This window comes from Terrapene carolina, unplaced genomic scaffold (genome assembly GCF_002925995.2).
Source record: "Terrapene carolina triunguis isolate 2854851 unplaced genomic scaffold, T_m_triunguis-2.0 Scaffold782, whole genome shotgun sequence".
NCBI lineage: Eukaryota > Metazoa > Chordata > Testudines > Emydidae > Terrapene > Terrapene triunguis.
The window spans coordinates 19,536-38,762 of NW_020665133.1; the positions used below are offsets into that span (position 1 = coordinate 19,536).

At 51.7% G+C, this 19,227-nt stretch overlaps 2 protein-coding genes across 2 annotated transcripts in view; one reads left to right on the forward strand and one right to left on the reverse strand.

The window, feature by feature from the left end:
• The window catches only part of CUNH5orf52 (chromosome unknown C5orf52 homolog), a gene marked incomplete at its 3' end in the record, with an annotated part of 7,814 nt that extends 7,627 nt beyond the window's left edge, over nt 1–187 (reverse strand). Inside the window, exon 1 of the mRNA XM_024219620.2 lies at nt 111–187. Within this exon, the coding sequence (XP_024075388.2) occupies nt 111–187 (77 nt within the window). The remainder of the gene's footprint in view (nt 1–110) is intronic.
• Nucleotides 188–3,847: 3,660 nt separating this feature from the next.
• On the forward strand, nt 3,848–4,596 carry DUSP18 (dual specificity phosphatase 18). The gene has a single exon (XM_024219619.1). It carries the CDS (start codon nt 3,897–3,899, stop codon nt 4,461–4,463), a length of 567 nt encoding a protein of 188 aa, XP_024075387.1. The 5' UTR covers nt 3,848–3,896; the 3' UTR covers nt 4,464–4,596.
• The last annotated feature ends 14,631 nt before the right edge of the window (nt 4,597–19,227 follow it).

Genomic DNA, 19,227 nt, shown 5'->3' on the forward strand with positions numbered 1-19,227 from the left:
TGTGCCAAGGGGTAGAAGTGGGGGGCGGGGGTCCCTGAGCAGTGGGGGTCCCTGTGCCAAGGGGTAGAAGTGGGGGGCGGGGTCCCTGTGCCCTTTGGCCGGACCCGCACCTGAACAGCACCAGCACTTGGTTGACGCGGGGCTGGAAGAAGGTGACCCGGGGCCGCGAGACCTTCTGCTCCTCCATCCCGCCGGCTGGGCTGGGCTGGGCCGGGCCGGGCCCCTGCCTCGGGGGCGGGCGTGTCACAATGGCCGGGGGTGGGAGGGGTCTGGTGGGTGGCGATCCGCGGCGGGATCCCGGGGGAGGCTCGGGGGGTGCGGGGTCCCGGGGGCGATCCGGTGGGGATCGGGGAGATCGAGGTGCGGGATCCCGGGGGTGGTTCTCGGGTTCGTCCCGCAGCGCTGGAGGCGGCGGCGATTGTCCCTGCGCGGGCCCCGTGGCCGGTTGCCCCGGAGACCGGGGGGCTGCGCGGTGTCGGGGTCAGAGGCAGGAGGCGCCGCCGGAGGGGACGGGGGGTGAGCGCAGCCGGGCGGGGGCCTCCCAGCCCATCTCCCGGGGGTCAGTGCTGCCCTCCCGGGGCCCCGGCCCAGCCCGCCGGCAGCAGGGTGGCGGGAAGGCCCCAGCTCCGGGAGCCCCTTCGCGGCTGGTTATTTCTGTGCGGAGCGAGGGGGGCTCCTGTTGAGCCTCGCCGGGGTGCGGAGCGGCTTGGGCACGGGCCGCCAGCTAGAGGGTACAGCACCGCCCTCCCCACCCACCATCTCACCTCTTAGGGCGGTGCTGACTCACCCTTGTCCGTGCCCAGCGCCCACTGAGCCTCCCTGCTTGGGTCACCCGCCTTCCAGTGCTAGCGCTTTGGGGCAGGCTGTACAGCGCCGGGCACCACGGAGTCCTGGGCCATGTCTGGGGCTGCTAGACACAACCGCAATACCGATAAATTACCACACTGGGCTAAAAACAGAATGATAATAAGTCACCAGTATTCACAGCACGGCGGCTGTCGGAGTCCTGTGTTCAAACAAAGAGGTTACAAGTGAGAATAAAGTCTCCCTCTAGTCTGCCTGCCCATGAGCCAGGGCCTGCCTCCGTTGAGAGAAGGGCAGGGGAGCCTCATTATAGCCCTGTTATGTTTCAGGATTTCCAAGTCTCAGGAACTTGAACATTCATTCCCCCCCTCCATCAGCTTTACAAAGGGGCAGCCTTTCAATGTTTACTCCCACACGTTCCCTTCCTTGAAAGCCACACACACACTCAGCTCACCGTTTTTCTACACCTTCTGCCCTAAACTATTGTGGACTCAGAAGTGGGTGCATTCAGGCTGTGGGCAGTGGTCGCTGTGTGTACAATGGTTTGTTAAGCACTGTGGGATCCTTTGGTGCATTAGGATTTGAAATGATTGTAATGATAGCAAAGTAACCCATTTAATTTCTCCACTTCCCCCCGTTTTGCATTATGTGTTGAGGTCATTGGCTATCTTTCACCTTGCACTTTATGTAACCTTGTGAGACTGTTCCAGCAGCTGTGCAGGGGTGGCCAAACGGTAGCTTTGGGATGCAGAAATGGCCTCTCCTTGAAGCACTCTGAATTCATCTGTGGTGCAGTACTCTAGGCTGCAGCAGATAGCATGCCCCCCTGCTCCTGTTTGCTGCTATAGTTGCTACAGTTTCATAGAGACAGAGCAGGAGTGTAATCCTAAAGCAGAAACAGCAGTTTTCTGCACCAAAAGGGAACCAGTTTCACTAAGGGTCAGTGGGAAAGAGAGCAGGTAAGCACCTGAGAGTGTAAATCCTGATACTAGCACTTTGAACTTACATAGTACCTGCCATTTGAGGAGTTCAGTGCACTTTATAAACTATAATTTACTCTCATATTTGTAACCCCAACTCACATGTAATCTGTAAATGAATCCTAATGCTGATCTTTACTCTCACCAGCAATCCATAACCCTGAATGTAAAATGAACCATTTACCTGAAACCTATAACTGGTCATGCCAAATCCAATCCATATTTGTAACTCTAACCCACAGCTGTAACTCTCATGTGCAACATAATCTGAAACACACAACCCAATCTTAACCCTATACATAACCCAAGCTCATAACCAGTAAACTGCAAGCATTGACTACAGTTAATACATAACCCATGTTTGTAACCTAAACTCATAATTTTAAACCCATAATACATCATTTTATATTTCTATAAAACTTTTCATCCACATAGCACTATACAAATAGGCTTTGAAGGATTAGATTTTTATCAGTAAATGTCGGTTTTACTTTATACACATAAACCAACGAAAAAAGTATTTCCATGGCTGATAGAAGTTACAGACATACAAAGAATAATGCTGCTTTATGTTGACCCCCCATAATTCATGCAAAAATGCAAACATTTAAATCAGTAACCATTTAATTAAAAAAATATATATCTGTTGACATTATTTTAAAAAAATCAGATTCTGCCAAGCCTATATATAAATATCCAAGCATGAGGCTGCCCACCATAGATTCCATCTGGCTGGAAAAAGCAAGGCTGGCCCCAGTGGTTCATGCTGCTGCCCAGCCCTCTCTGTACAATACCACTGTACAATATAGGGTCTGGGTTCCTACCAGTGTACAATAGAGGGTCTGGGTTTTTCCTTCCTTTTGGCCATAGCTCAGTATCGTCCAGTGGGCTCCTGTAAATTTCTAACTTGTTATGAAAGCTGGAGGAGGGGATGGAGCTAATTCTGAAACCTGTTTAATTGCTGCTTAGTATTGTTCAACAAAGACTTGTCTACCTGAGAGAGAGCCTGTATTCTAATACAGTGATTCTCAACCAGGGGTACATGTACCCCTAGGGGTACAGAGGTCTTCTGGGGGTACATAAACTCATCTAGATATTTGCCTAGTTTTACAACAGGCTACATAAAAAGCACTAGCAAAGTCAGTAGAAACTAAAATTTCATACAGACAATGATTTGTTTATACCGCTCTATATACTATATGCTGAAATTTAAGAACAGTATTTATATGCCAATTGATTTATTTTATAATTATGTGGTAAAAATGAGAAAGTCAGCAATTTTTCAGTAACAGTGTGCTGTGACACTTGTATTTTTATGTCTGATTTTGTAAGCAAGTAGTTTTTAAATGAGATGAAACTTGGGGTACACAAGACAAATCAGACTCCTGAAAGGGGTACAGTAGCCTGGAAAGGTTGAGAGTCACTGTTCTAATACAGCAGCTGAGATTGGTGGGTTTAGATGTGTCATAGAATCATAGAATCATAGAATATCAGGGTTGGAAGGGACCTCAGGAGGTCATCTAGTCCAACCCCCTGCTCAAAGCAGGACCAATTCCCAACTAAATCATCCCTAGAGAACTGTCCCTAGAGAACTGTCTTGAAAGGCTGGGCACAGTGCCTTCTCCATTGTGGGTCCATTATCCTGTGATGCCCTTCCCTAGTAGACATCTAGGGCATCCTTCCTTGCAAGTCAGTCTAAGGCTTGCTGCAGGTGTTTGTGGTACAGAGTGTGCTTACTGCACTTGCTCTTGGATTTGTTTGGCAGCTTGCCTGTCCTGAGCGTGAACTCCATTAGGCTGTGGAATAGTATCCTGGAGAAGAAGTGAAAACCCCTTTCACCTGTGACATCAGATGGAATCACTTTGCATTTATAAAGCAATCATGCATTGGCTGGGAGCTGGACTGGATGAGGCCTAAGACGGCTTCCCCATCTTTAACATGGATGATTCTAGATCTAGTTAATTTTTAAACCACGTGAAAACTTCACCTTTACTAGTTTGGTGGCAGCAACCTACTGTCTTCAGTCTCCCAAGTGTCTTCTCTCTGTTTTCTCTAGGCAAAGAGCGTGACGATGCAGCCCTCCGTTGCAGCTGGTTTATAAAGTTTGCCTTAATGAATACAGTTTTTGGCTCTATTCCCATCTTATTCAGGCATCCGTCCATTTATGGCCTGTCCAGGATCACCAGTAGCCTGTACCTCAGCAATGGTACGGCTGCCAATAACAAGCTCCTGCTCTTCGCCAGCCAAATCACTACTGTCATCAATGTGTCCGTGGAGGTGGTGAACACCTTCTATCCAGACATTCACTACATGCACATCCCTGTAACTGACACCCCCATCTCTCGCCTCTACGATTACTTCGATCCCGTGGCAGATAGGATCCATAGCGTGGACCTGCAGCAAGGGCGGACACTGCTACACTGCGCTGCAGGCATCAGCAGGTCAGCTGCCCTGTGTCTGGCCTATTTGATGAAGTACCATGCCATGTCTCTGGTGAATGCTCATGCCTGGGTCAAGTCCTGCCGACCCATCATCAGACCTAACAATGGGTTCTGGCAACAGCTTGTCCAGTACGAGTATAAACTCTTCGGCACCAATACAGTCCGAATGGTCAACTCTCCACTGGGCTTGATTCCGGATCTCTATGAAAATGAAGTAAGAATAATGATAGCGTTTTGACTGTAACTAGCTTTACCACATCTCGTGAAGGAGCCCAGAGAGAAAACGAAGGAGCAGCTCAGCTTGATCAAGTTTGGAACTTGGACAATAAACTCTTCAGCCCAGTGAGGTTTGCTGCGTCACTCCCTGCTGATATAAGTATAGGGGATTAGCTGAGACGAATGGGGCTGTCTGATTTTTACTATAAATAAAACCAAAATTAAACTACACTGTTGTGTTTCACATCCCATTTGTATTGAGTTCTCCCAGGAGCTCTAGGTGCTGTCTCAGTGCTACTGCTATGTGTTTAGAAAGCATCCTTTTATCCCAGCATAGCGCGATGTTAGCCATCTCTGGCTCTGTTCACGCTCAGGGATAGATTCCAGTGGAAACTCAGAACAATGGGAAAGTTGCCAACAATTCTTTTTCTAAGTAGGAATTGAAATGAAGTGTTCTGAAAAACTGACCCCAAACCCCATCCTCTGCTGTGCTGCAGAGATGCTAGAGATGTCCCCTGCATCCCTGTTGCCAGAGGCTTAAGGATTCCCTGCCTTCTCCTTTCACCTCTGCACCTCATTGCCCCCACTGCCTTTCTGCTGGAGGATGCATAGGCACTCCTCCCTTCAGAAATCTTAATTATCTGAGGGAATTGCTGTGCAAAAACCTGGTGACTCCCACACCCACAACCTCTTAGGGCTCAAGGTTCTGCCTCTGCAGCACTGCCAGCCTATGCAGAGAGAAAATGGGACCAGGAAACAGGCAGACAGGGGGTTCCTACATGGCAGTTTTGATCAGTATCACAAGATCACCAGTGAAGTTGTCAGGTGTCCTTGCTTTGGCCATTTTGGCTTGAGCAGTGGCAGCTGCTGTCTCAGTCATGACTCTTGCCTCAAACCCTCAAGTCTGGCATCTGAAGCTTAGGGCTGCATGGAGGATCTCCATGTTTGAAGGGGAAGATCTCTTCAGCCTCAAGGAACAGGAGATGCTGTAGAAATGATAGGAGTACTTCTGGCACCTTAGAGACTAACAAATTTATTTGAGCATAAGCTTTCGTGGGCTTATGCTCAAATAAATTTGTTAGTCTCTAAGGTGCCACAAGTACTCCTGTTCTTTTTGCAGATACAGACTAACACGGCTGTGTAACAAGTCCTCTGCCCAGCCTTCTTCCTGGGGCCCACTGGCTGCCCCAATAAAGCACAGAGAGGCTTTTCCTTCTGCAGCACCCGTGGCTTTATTTACAGACTTCTCCCACTACCAGTGATATACTATATACAGTTTGCAGGCCTTACAATCTCCACTTCCACCCAGAGACTGACCTTCCCCTGGCCATCCCCCCTTCCTGCTGGCTGCCAGCCAGCCTTTATAGCCCTTGAACCCTCAGGCCCACAGGTGCCGCCAGTTCTAAAGGCCAGGCACCAGACTTCTCCCCAGCCCCAATCTATTTCCCCTGATTGGGGCTGGCTGAGCAGGGGCTAATTAGGTGCCTCTGCACCAGCACCTCCCCCCTTAAGCTGGTGCCAGGCCTGGTCTTCCTCGGCCTCGCTTTCCTTGTCCGGGGATTTTACTCTGGGGTTGGGCCTCCTGCCCAGCTGAGGGATCCCCAGGCACCACCCCATGGGGCTTTGGCACACCCCACCCACAAAAGGTGCATTGGGTAGGAGGCGGGGCACCCCACATGTCCACACTCACCCAGAGGTCCTCACACCAGTCACATGGTTGGGCCGGCCACCCCAGAGGGTCCCCTTCCTTTTCTAGTGGGGATGACGGCTCAGAACCCACTGCCCTGAGTAGAAATGATGGACACAATGTTCACTGTTATGCCTCTTCAGCCTGGTATCCTGGAGAGATCACCTTATGTCTGCTGGTTCCCACACTTATTTTAACCCTGTTCTTGAACTGTACAATGGCCCAAATACAATGCAAGGCAGAAGCATGGCTCAGGGGCACAGTCCAATCCTATCTAAGGTGCAAGGTCTTGTCTACACTGTTTCAGTGCGAGTGTAGTACCTGCAATAGTGCAATTAGTCCTCCTAGTACTATGCTCTTTCTCACCCACGAGCAACATCTCAGACTGCTGGCTGTCATGGGTCAAACTAGCTGCACGCAGGCCCAAGAGCAGCCAGGATGGTCCAGAGCTGGTCTTAGCTCTGTTCAGCCCTTCTGCTCCCTCATTCAGGCCAGGTCCAAGAGACACTAAGGCTGTACGTAGCTGGTCTCACCTCTTCTTGTCCCCCCTGTGCACCCTGGCATTCAGTCCCATGAGCAGCAATAAAGGACACCCCAGTAATCCAAAATACAACTTTCCTAGAACTTAGCAAAAGCAGAAAAAACTAATTTTCTTTTAAATGTCCAGAGGATTCACTTGTGTCACCCCCGCCCCCGCCCCACACACACACTGGTTAGGCTACAGCTGCCCCACATCCCCAGTGTAGAGGCAGGGATGGGGTCACTGCAGTCTGCTTCTTGCCTCAGCAATATCACCCATGCCCCTGAGATCTGAAAGAGGCGGACAGACCAGGGCATTAGTTACACAGATACACAGCAAAGCTAATGCTAGCCTCACTAATCCCTAGTGATTCAGCATCGCTCATCTCCACTGAGTAAGAACAGCCCCTGGGGGCACCACTGCCATAGGTGAGGGCAGGCATGGAGGCTGTATGGGGGCCCCCGGGAGATGTCCTCCGGCTGGGCCCAGACAAGTCAGATTTCTGGATCCTAGAGGGAGACCATTCAGTTACAGACAGGGCCGGCTCCGGGGTTTTTGCTGCCCCAAGCGGCGGAAAAAAAAAAAAAAAAAAAGCCGCGATTACGATCGGCGGCAGCTCCACCGCACCGCTTTCTTCTTCAGCGGCAATTCGGCGGCAGGTCCTTCCCTCCGAGAGGGACAGGGACCCTCCGCCAAATTGCCGCCGAAGAGCCCGACGTGCTGCCCCTTCCCCTTGGCCGCCCCAAGCACCTGCTTGCTTAGCTGGTGCCTGGAGCTGGCCCTGGTTACAGAACACTAACATAGCAAAAATAGTGTGTCAGTCACAGAATGACAAGAATGGGGGTGTTGCTATAGCCCTCCCCCACAGGAAGCCCCCTCTGTACTATGTATTTTATGCCAGCCCTGGGGTGCCCATCGCTGCTCCTTTCCCCCGGGCTGTGTCTATGTGTCTGTCTGATAGCGACAGACTCCTGCTGCTTGCTCTCTGCCCCAGGCAGCCGCCTGCCCCCCACCCCGCCTGCTGTGGAGGCGCAGCAAGGCAGCTCTGGCACCGCCCCCACAGCTCCCATTGGCCGGGTTCCTGGCCAATGGGCTGGGAGCCGGGGCGGCAGGGGACAGCGTGCGGAGACTCTCTGCAGCACAGGGGAGCCGGGAGCTCACCCATGGCGCGGGCCCCTCCAAAGCACTGGGCCCAAACATTGGTGGAGCCAGGCCCACCTTCATGAATATTGATGGCTCATGGGCACCACGGGCCTATATAAGTCTCCCCTATGAATAGTCATGCTTTTTTCCTCCTCCAGTGCCCAAGAATGGCGGTGCTGGTTGGTAGAGACCCAACCCAGACTGCTGGACCCAGAGACTGCCAGGCAGCTACTGACTCTGCCGTGGTATCTACAAGCATGAGGGCATAGCAGGGGACAGCCCCAACCCCTCACTGGCACACACAAAGCTCCTCATGCCAGCCAGAACCATTCAAAGCAGTCTGCAGAGCCAGCTAGCTACATGAACAGGTACAACAGATTCTATATGCCAGGAGTGGCCAGACTGCGGCTTGCGAGCCACATGCAGCTCTTTTACAGTTAAAGTGTGGCTTGCGGAGCCCTCCCCCCCATTCTTCACCTATCAGAGTTGGGGGGGGTATGACTCGGAGCTTCTGCCCTGCGGCAGGGTAGTGGGGCATGGGGCTTCTGCCAGAGATGACTGGTCCCTGCTGAGAGTGGGGGGGAGGGGGCACAATTTAAAGGTTCGCCACCCCCCCAACAGCTTGAGTCATGCCCCCCTCTTACCATCAACAGCCCCTCCCTGCAGCTCCCAGGTGTTAGCTCCATGTGGAGAGGCAGCGGCAAACATCTGGGAGCTGCAGGGAGGGGTCACTGCTTTAGCTCCGCAGGAGAGGCAGCAGCAAAAGTAGCTGCTCTCCCTGCAACTCTGAGCTGTTTGGTGCTGCCTGACCCCATGGCCGCAGCTCGTGCCGGGGGGGCGGGGGGGGCCTCGGTGGCACCATGTGACTGAACGGGGCCAGCAAACCCTGGCAAAAATCAGAGGGGGCACATGACCCCCCCCCCCCCCATGTGTTGCCTCTGGCTTCTGCCCAATGGTGAAGGGTGTCTCAGGGCTTCAACTGAAGCCCTGAGCCTGGGCAGGCGCCTCCAGCAGGGCTGAAACCCTGAGACCCCACTTAGGGTTGCTAACTTTCTACTCGCAAAAAACCAAACACCCTTGCCCCGTCCCTCCTCTGAGGCCCCGCCCCTTCTCAGAGGCCATGCCCCCACTCACTCCATTCCCCCTCTCCGCCTCTGTCGCTCACTCTCCCCACCCTCGCTCACTTGCTCATTTTCACCAGGCTTGCTCGGGGGGTTGGGGTGCGGGAAGGGGTGAGAGCTCCGGCTGGGGGTGCAGGGTCTGGGGTGGGGCTAGAAATGAGGAGTTCAGGGTGTGGGAGAGGGGTCTGGGATGAGGGTGTTGGGATGCATTAGCGGTAAATATGCCCAATGGCCTGTGATGGGATGTTAGATGGGGTGGGATCTGAGTTACTACAGAGAATTCTTTCCTGGGTGCTGGCTGGTGAGTTTTGCCCACATGCTCAGGGTTTAGCTGATCGCCATATTTGGGGTCGGGAAGGAATTTTCCTCCAGGGCAGATTGGCAGAGGCCCTGGGAGTTTTTCGCCTTCCTCTGCAGCATGGGGCACGGGTCACTTGCTGGAAGATTCTCTGCATCTTGAAGTCTTTAAACCATGATTTGAGGACTTCAATGGCTCAGACACAGGTCTGATACAGGAGTGGGTGGGTGAGTTTCTGTGGCCTGTGTTGGGCAGGAGGTCAGACTAGATGATCATAATGGTCCCTTCTGACCTTAAAGTCTATAATTCTATGATTCTAGGTGAGGGCTCCGGTTGGGAGTGCGGGCTCTGGGGTGGGACTGAGGGCTTTGGGGTGCAGGAGGGGGCTCTGAGCTGGGACCAAGGGGTTCAGAGGGCGGGAGGGCATCAGGAGCAGGGGCGCGAGACAGGGTCAGGGGTATAGGCTCCAGGCAGCACTTACCTCAGGCAGCACTTACCTCAGGCAGCTCCTGGAAGCAGCAGCATGTTCTGGCTCCTACGCGGAGGCATGGCCAGGTGGCTCTACGTGCTGCCCCATATGCAGCTCCCATTGGCCACGGTTCCTGGCCAGTGGGCATTGCAGAACCGGCGCTTGGGGTCGGGACAGCATGCAGAACTCCCTGGCTGCACCAATGCCTACGGGCCACAGGGACATACCGCTGCTTCCGGGAGTCGCGTGGAGCCACGGCAAGTAGGGAGTCTGCCTTAGCCCTGCTGCGCCGCCGACTGGACTTTTAAAGGCCCGGTCAGCGGTGCTGACCAGAGCTGCCACGATCCCTTTTCAATCGGGCGTTCTGGTCGAAAACCGGACAACTACCCCCCCACTCCCTCCAGGGCTGAAGTCCTGAGCTCAGGCAGGCGCGCCTCACGGGACTGTAGTCCTGAGACTTCCCTCCCCATGGGGCTGAAGCCCCAGCTCTCAAACTTCTGAAGATTGTCATATGCGGCTCAGATGGTCAGTAAATTTGGCCACCCCTGCTATATACCATAGATCTGGTGCAGGGAGCGATACCAGACACAGCAAACCTCAGGCCTTGCAAAGCTGGCAGCAAGTGCTGTGACTGTAGGGCACCATGTGCTCCCCACACAGGATCTCTGGTGTGGGTGCTCTGCAGCAGTGCAATCAGGGGCAGCAGGTTTGTATAATTTTTGGCGGATCCAAATCCCGCCCCCCCCCCCGCACCTGCCTAAGGCTCTGGGACAGAGTTTGGGTGCTGGGTGTGGGCTCTGGGCTGGGGCAGGGGGTTGGGGTGAAGAAGGGGGTGCAGGCTCTGAGAGGGAGTTTGGGTGCAGGTGGGGGTTTGGGGTGCGGCTTCTGGGCTGGGGCAGTGGGTTACCCACTTACCTTGGGCTGCTCCCAAAAGTGACCTTCACCCCTCTCTGGCAGCAGCTCCTAGGCAGGGGGGCGGGGAGTCTCCGCGCACCACTGCTGACAGCCAATGGGAGCTGCGGAGTTGGTGTTCAGGGTGGGGGCAGCGCATAGAGACACCCCCCCCCAGGGGCCGCAGGGATGTGTCGGCCGCTTCTGGGAGTGGCGCGGAGCGAGGGCAGGCAGGAAGCCACCTTAGCCCCACTGCACTGCCAGTCGTGGCGGCAGCCACCAGGGGCCCCCGGGCCCTATTAAACTGCCCGGGGGCAGCAGGCAGGGCCGGGGGAGAGACCTGGCCCTGAACATTGGTGGAGATGGGCCCCGGGCCCTGAATATTCCTGGAGCACGGGCACCACAGGCCCATATAACTCGCCACCCCTGAGTGCAATCCCACTGGTTCAGTTAGCAACAGCACAATCGTTCGTGCATATGCACCCCATGTTTTACCTGTATCTGGGGCCAACCAGGATGTAACCAGGTCCTCCTTGCCAGGCACCCAGAATGAGAAAGCAAGCTGCTGCCGAGCATCTACCATGGGAGGGTCAAGTCATTTTGACTCAGTGCTGATACGTCCAAGAGGTGGGAGGCCAGACTTCTGGGCTAAGCGTGTCCTGTGGAGTTTGACCCAAAGGCTGCCCCAAATGAAAGCCATGTTAGAAAGAGAATGGGAGCCGAGCTGTCCACGAAGAGCTGAGTTTGCAGGGGAATCTGGGGTGAAGCTTTATTCTCTCTGTCATATCACTTCTCGGAACATAAGCTGCACAGAGCCAGGTCCCCAGTTGTGGCCTATACAGTACTGAGCACACAGGGAGCCAGTCCCATGAATTTCACTGATATTCAATGGGAATTGAGCACCCAATTCCCTTGTGGACAACCCCAGGCATTGCAATTATTGGCCAAGCTCCAGTCACATCAAATCACTTCAATAGGTTAAGACAGTGGTTTTCAAACTGGGTTGTGACCCAGTACTGGGTCGCAGAATGGAAGGCACTGGGTCGCGGTGACTCTGGTCAGCACTGGCGACCGGACCATTAAAAGTCCCATCGGCGGTGCTGCCTGGCTAAGGCAGGCTAGTCCCTACCTGTTCTGACATCACACTGTGCCCCAGAAGCGGCCAGCAGCAGGTCCGGCTCCTAGGCGGTGGAGCCACGGGGCTCCACACACTGACCCCGCCCTGAGCACTGGCTCCAACTCCCATTAGCTGGAAACTGTGGGCAGCCAGGGTTGCCTGTGGGCAAGAGCCGCGCGGAGCCGCGTGCACGCCTCTGCCTAGGAGCCAGACCTGCTGCTGTCCGCTTCTGAGGTGCAGCACAGCCCATGGTGCCAGGACAGGCAGGCAGCCTGCCTTAGCACTCCCGCTGCGCCGCTGACCGGGAGCCGCCTGAGGTAAGCCCGCGCCCCAATCCCCTGCCCCAGCCCTGAGCCCCCCCAAACCCAGAACCCCTTCCTGCACCCCAAACCCCTCATCCCTGGCCCCATCCCAGAGCCTGCACCCCCAGCCCAGAGTCCTGACCCCCTCCCGCACCTCAACCCCAGCCCAGAGCCCCTTCCCACACCCTGAACCCCTCATTCCCAGCCCCTCCCCACAGCCCTCACCCCTGCATCCCAACCCTCTGCCCCAGCCCTGAGCCCCTCCCATACCCCAAACACCTCATCCCCAGCTCCGTTGGGTCACGGGCATCAACAATTTTCTTCAACTGGGTCACCAGAAAAAAAAGTTTGAAAACTGCTGGGTTAAGATGAAGATACTTCCAAGGAAGAATTTGTTTTGTGTCAGCTACAGCAGTGCCCTCTCTTGGAGACCAGCTGAATTGCTTGGGATGTCAATAAGGTGCACAGTCAGCATTTCAGAGATCTGTGTATTGGCTATATGTTTTAATACTGAAACAGCAGAAACAATAAAATATAAGTGTTATGTCATGTCTAAGGTAACCAGCAAACAGATCAACATCATGGCTACAAGGAACTTTTATACATTAAACATCTATTTATTATGTATATTTCAAATATTTTATAAAAATAAAGTATAGGTATCACCAATGTCTTAAACAATAAAATACATTTTCATCTTAAGCAAGCTTGACACAGTCTTTTATGAGATTCCCTGCAGCTTTTGAGTACAATTCTCAGCCACCTTTAAGACAGTCTCCCTTAAGAGACCACTTTGTGAGGGTTCCTTCAATGGTACCTTCATATAACTTCTCTGCAGCACGAAAGTAGATGTAGCTTTAGTTCCTCAAGAGAATCAAATTCTGGTGGTTGTTTCAGGAAAGGGAAGAGAGGGTCACAGGTTCCCTTGGCAGAGAAGAGTCCATACAGTTCAACCAGAAGTTGGCACAGCTGGCATAATGGCTGCCCTGGTAGAAGACAGGGTCTGAGTTTCCTGAAACAGCCTGCCGAATGAAGTAGTGATTACTACAAAAGCTGTCTCCATAGCCATGCAGGGCTGAGCACTATGAGGGGGCAGCAGACCTTGCCTGGTTGAGGCCACAGGGACAGCATACCGAAAACTGGACCCGGCCACATGGCATGACATGGAGGAGATGGAGGTCCCTCACCTTTAATTGTGAGGTTACAAGTCCTATGGTCCAGCTTGAGCCAAAGTGGCTCTAACAGAGCAGCTGGTGGCTGCAGGATATACTAGAGACAGCACAGCTCTATGAGCTCTGAGCACTAGTCACTGCTTAGATTAGTAGCTCTTCTCAGAAGCAGCACCCCCATTATGCTAGGCACTGCACAGACAGAGGCAGCCAGTCCTGCTTTGAACCGATTGCACTTATCCCACCAAACGACATGTACGTTGTGCTTTACGGGTAAAGGCCCTGCAGAAACACGTGATCCCTGTCCAGCGACACAGAGCTGAGTCCATAGGAACAAACAGGGCTGTCTGCACTTACCGCTGAATTACCCTTCACCTCTGTTCAGCAAACGCCACAAACTTTGCCAGGTGCTGAATCCTGCCCAGGTGAGTGGATTTCACCTCCCAGGGAGGGCTCCAAAAGCTGGAAAGTTATAGCAACAGAGTCGAGAAAGAGAAACAAGAGTCAAGGCAGTTCATCCCTAAGGGTTAGAGACCCAGCTGCAGGGAGCCCATATAACACACCCACTCTCAAGGGAGAGGGAGGTAAAACAAAGCTCCCAACTTCTGATGCGCATTAAAGAGCCCATGGCACTTTGCAGAGTAAGGGTGCAGGGTAACCTGGCAGGGACCCTGCTAAATGTAGTAGCTGTTCCCATAGCTTTACAATGCTAACTACATCAACAGCAATCGCCTGTTGACATACCACCTTGTGCTGTGATCCTACTGGCTCTCACGCATGAACTAAACAGGTCAAGCAAGCCAGGCCAGGCCCGGCCCTAGAGGGGAGACTTCTTAAGGAACAGCAGGAAGTGGTGATGGGGAGAGACAGACTCTTGACTGATCATAGAATCTCAGGGTTGGAAGGGACCTCAGGAGGTCATCTAGTCCAACCACCTGCTCAAAGCAGGACCAATCCCCAATTTTTGCCCCAGATCCCTAAATGGCCTCAAGGATTGAACTCACAACCCTGGGTTTAGAAGGCCAATGCTCAAACCACTGAGCTATCCCTCACCCCAGCAAGTTGGCTGCCAGCGTGGAGGTAGGGTCACCCAGCTACTGGAGAGGTTGTCTGCTGGACAAGATGTAAAGATGATGCAATGTCTTGCACCTGCGTGAGTTGTCAGCAGTGGGAATTGAACTACATTATTTGTGTGAGCCTCTACTGCCTCAGCTAAGCTTTGGTAGTCAAGGCTGCAGCAGGCTCCTAAAAGTCTCTATGTAGCCTAGCCGCCACTAGAGGGGATAGAGTGCCATCCTGAGGCACTCACTGGCTGCAGTCGAGAGAGATTCCAGGGGACTTTTTCTTACTAGAGTGGATGCATTAGCCCCAGCATCCTGGCCATGCTGCAAGTGGAGAATTACATTCTGCTTCCCTTGTAGTTTCCATTGAAGAGCTTATCCCAGCTGTTGGTGTTATAGGCTATTAATCAGCTGCTGCCATGTTTCACCCCAGACGAGTATATTTTGGATGGTTTGGCTCCCTACAGGAGGAAAGGCTGTACTGTACACATGGACAATCATTCATCATTACAGCCCCCACGCTGCTGCACAGCCTAGATATAGCTTGCAGCATCTGGACAGTCAGCCGTCTATCAAACAGGTGAGTGAGTGATGATTTGAGCAGACTTCAGCCTGTCCCAAGACAGGTGAATGATGAATGGGGATCCTGTTCCACTCCCAAACCCATTCAGCAGCAGTAGGGTTGCCAAGGCACTTGCTCCTGCTGCTCCCCGCCCTCTGCACTGAGATTCCACAAGGTCTGGGGGCTGAGCTTAGCGTCTCTCCCTCTGGCCCAGTGGGGTAACATTGGTGCTGGCGTGAGTTACGTGAAATCTCAAATAATTAAAAAATCTTAAAAGTTGTACTAACGAATTGTGACAACATGTTCAGGAAACAGAAGGGTACAGCTGCGGACTCGGGAGTTTCGCAGTCGTGGGCGATGGCATCAATGATGGGTTCAAGGCCCGGTCAACTGGCGTCATGGGAGGCAGGTGAACCTGATGCCCGAGCCATGGGAGAGGCAGCAAAGAGGGATGGGACCCTGCTGCCTCTTTCAAAGGGGGGTGAAGACCTCTCCCGGCTGGAGAGGGCTCTCACCAAGGTGGGATACAATCCCTGGGGTTCCGTAGCGGAGCTTCAAAAAAGAGGGCAGACTTGGCAGGATTTGTTAGACCTGTATGCCAAGTATAAAAAGCTGAAGGGTAAAAACCTAGGGGCAGTTGTGGGATTAATTTGGACTGCAGCAGCCATGTGGTATCAAATGGGGGGGAGGGATAGCTCAGTGGTTTGAGCATTGGCCTGCTAAACCCAGGGTTGTGAGTTTAATCCTTGAGGGGCCATTTAGGGATGTGGGACAAAAATCTGTCTGGGGATTGGTCCTGCTTTGAGCAGGGGGCTGGACTAGATGACCTCCTGAGGTCCCTTCCAACCCTGATATTCTGTGATTCTATGAAATGTTGTTGAAACGGAAAAAAAAAAAAAAGTTGTGGACAAGGGAAGAGGTGTGTACCCAACAGCTGGTAGAAATTGAGCAACTGAAAGCGCAGATCACTAACCAGGCAGCAACCCAGGCCTATGCCCAGGACAAGTTGCAAGCCTTAAGACAGGACTTCCAGGCAGAAAAGGTGGACCGCACCCACCTGGAAGCACTGGCTAAGCAAGTACCAGTCCTCCAGGGACTTGTCAAAGACTTGACTATTCATGCTCAGCATACGCCGCGACGGCAGTGTGCTCGCCATAAAAAAAAAATTGAACAGTTAAAACATCAATTGGCCGTGCGTTCGGTCCAGGTGGCGAGCCTCACGGGGGATGATTCGGGTGACACTTATGAGGGCTTTGATCTCTCCCTTTGTAAGGCTCCTCAATTTTGGGCGGAACCTTGTTGCACCCCTATAGTGGCCCTCATTAAGACCGAGGAGAGGTCCAGTGGGTGAAGGGGGAGAAGGTCACATGTACGGCACCCCCAACTATGAGGAGAGCACCCCATGGGGTAATTACAAAAAGGAAAGGGATCAGGAGGGGTGGGGGATAGTTAAGGAGCCCACCGTCCTTGCTAAATTGGTAGTGGAACAAAGCCTATGCCCATGAAAAGGAACGGTTCAACAAAAAAGCAGGATTGGGCCCAGCCAAGCAGGCAGGCAGCAAACAAAAAGATTGGAAAATGGGTTGGAAGCCCTAAGGGCATAGTGGCAGGAGTAAAGGAAAAAGTAAGTGCAGACATGGGAAATTTAAATCTCTGAAACAGTACTTAAAATGGTAAAATCTAAGTTAATTAAGGTGTCATTTTAAAAAATAAGCAAATTAAAAAAAAAGTAAAAAGTTAACTCTGTAAATGCTAAAAAAAACTCCTAAACGGTTAAAATTATAAAAATATTAAAAAAAAATTCTTGGTTTCTTTGCACCCATTCTGAAGGAAAAATGGGCCCTTTTCCAAAAAAATGTCTGTAAATAAGCCAGGCAGGAAAAAAAAATCTAATTTAAATCATTTGACTATAAACAATTTAGTCAAATTTGCTAAAAAAACATAAGGAGTGTCTAGTGAAACTTAACTGCCCCAAATGTATAAAGGGGATGTAATCTATATACAACTATGTAAAAACAAAGCAGTGTAGAAGAAATGTGCGTTTTCCCCAGAATATGTGCGGTGTAGATTGTAAAAAAATATATAAAAAATTGCAAACCTACCATGCTACTTAATTAAACTCCTATAAGGGCTCCAAAAAAAGCCACAAGAGGTTGTGTTTTCCTTTTCAAATCACTGTGTGTTTTAAAAGCAAAAATTAAAAATTAAAAGTAATCAAAACTCTGGTGAAAGTTGCTTGTGTTCCTTTTAAGACAAAGTCTCTGAACTTGCTTTAAATCCAAAAGCAAGCCAGAAAGTATCTGTGTTAATGCAAATTACCTAACTAATAAAGATAAAAGCCATGGAAACCTAGCCTGCCTATAGAACAAACACAGGAAAATATGGGGGTATTTTTTGTTCTGTTTTGCCTGCAATCAGCAAAGGTATTTATAAAAAAAAGAAATATTTTAAGCAAGAATCTGCCACCCCCAAAGGGGTAGAAACATGTTCTTTTTGTCTTTCAAAAAATCAGGAAAAGCTGATACCAGCTGAAGAGCAGCCCAAAATACCATAAATTTACTGTCACAATAGAAATTGTGTTTTGTGTTTCATGTTTTGTCTTGTGTTGTTTGTGTTGTTTGTCTTGTTGCTAATATTGTATATTAAAAAATACTGCAAAAAAATCCTCAGGTAATAAACACCATATTAAAAAAAATTAGTTTTAAAGTAAAAATATGGAAAGTTAACCCACTCCTCATATGGCTACCCCAGACCTCGAGCCAGTGGGCTGGGAAGGAAGGGAAGCTATTAAACACCAAAGGTTGTACCGAGTGAACTCCTCAAAAGTGGGTGTGCTTGTCCTTGCCTGTTGCTCCAAAGCCCTGTAGTAAAAATGTTTCACTAAAATCCTGTATATAAAATAAATTAAATAATTATAATTATAAAAAGGAAAAACACCTCCAGAGGCTCTCCTTGGTTCGAGTGGCTGATGGGCCCTGAGCCATGGTTTGGCGTGAGGCTGGAGGGGAGAAGCCATGAAGACAATTCTTTAAACCTTAGACACTTGGTGTGTTTCGTCATCTCCTCCCCAAACAATCCTGTGGCCTCAGCCTAATCACCTGACGCTTCAGGCAAATTGGTAACAGAAATCTGTCACAGCCTCTCCGGCACGCTGCAGTTCACGGAGCTCCTGGGCACGGGCACCAGGCTCTGCAAAGGTCTATCTACACTGCAGTGTAAGGGTTCAAACTCCAGCTCCAGCCTAAACCCCCTTCCGTCTACACACAAATCGCTCTAACCCAGAGCTCAGGACCCCATGGGGTGGAGGATCCGAGCCTGTGCCAAGCTGGGATTCAAGGTTACAAGCCCTGCTGCTTTGTAGTGTGGACGCAGCCACACTGGGCTCATGCTCTAGAGGTATGACTACACTGCTATAAAACCCCCATGGCTGGCCTGGGTCAGCAGACTCAGGCTGCGGGGCTGTAAAATTGCAGTGTAGATGTTTGGGCTCAGGCTGGAGCCCAGACTCTGTGACCCACCCCCTCATGGGCTCCCAGAGCCCCAGCCTGAACATCTACACTGAGGTTTTATAGCACCGCAGCCTGAGCCCAAGTCAGCTGCCATGGACCAGCCGTGGGCCTTTTGTTACAGTGTAGATGTACTCCAGCAGTCTGCCAAAAGTATCCCATAATTCCATAGGATTACTTTCTTTGTCCTCTGTACAGTCAAGTTTGGTGGACAGTCACGTTTTCCCTACACTGCACTACAAACAAAGAGCTAGAGTGGCACTTTTTGGGAAGGCGCTAGGAAGTCTGGGATATGGGTGGGTGTACTCAGGCAGTGTAGCAGTACTTGATCCTGCTAGTGAAGGCAGGGGGCTGGACTCGATGACCTTTCAGGCTCCCTTCCAGTTCTGTGAGATAGGTATATCTCCATATATATTGTAGCTGCTGGAGCCCCAGGCTGGGACCCAGGGATCAACAATTCTGAACCTGGGGTTACAAATGAGTGTAGACACTCAAGCCCTAAGTTAACAAACCCAGGGTCTGCTAACTCGAGTTCAGCTAACCCTGGGCTTCCACTGCAATGTAAACAGACCCCAAAAGGCCAGCAATGGCCAGTCACAGTGATTCAAGTCCACATGGGGGCTGTCTCCTCATCTCTGTTCTCCAGGCAGCGGCAGATTAAGGTCGGACCTGTGGCCACATACAGGCACCATAGTGGTCAGAGGAAAGGCGCCTACCACTCCAGCTATGGGAGCAATGTCTGGAGTGGTACGTAGCCAGCTGTCACAGTGACAGAGGCCAGCCAGTAGAGGGAGCCCTGCTCCCATGCACTGAACCCACAGAATGCACTTAGATGCTGGGCCAGAAGCCTGGGGGCTGGTGGGAGGGAGAGAGCGAGTCCTTCCCACACCAAGTCTGTGTCTGGGCAGGGAGACTCAGGGCCCCCCAGAAGGCTCAGGGA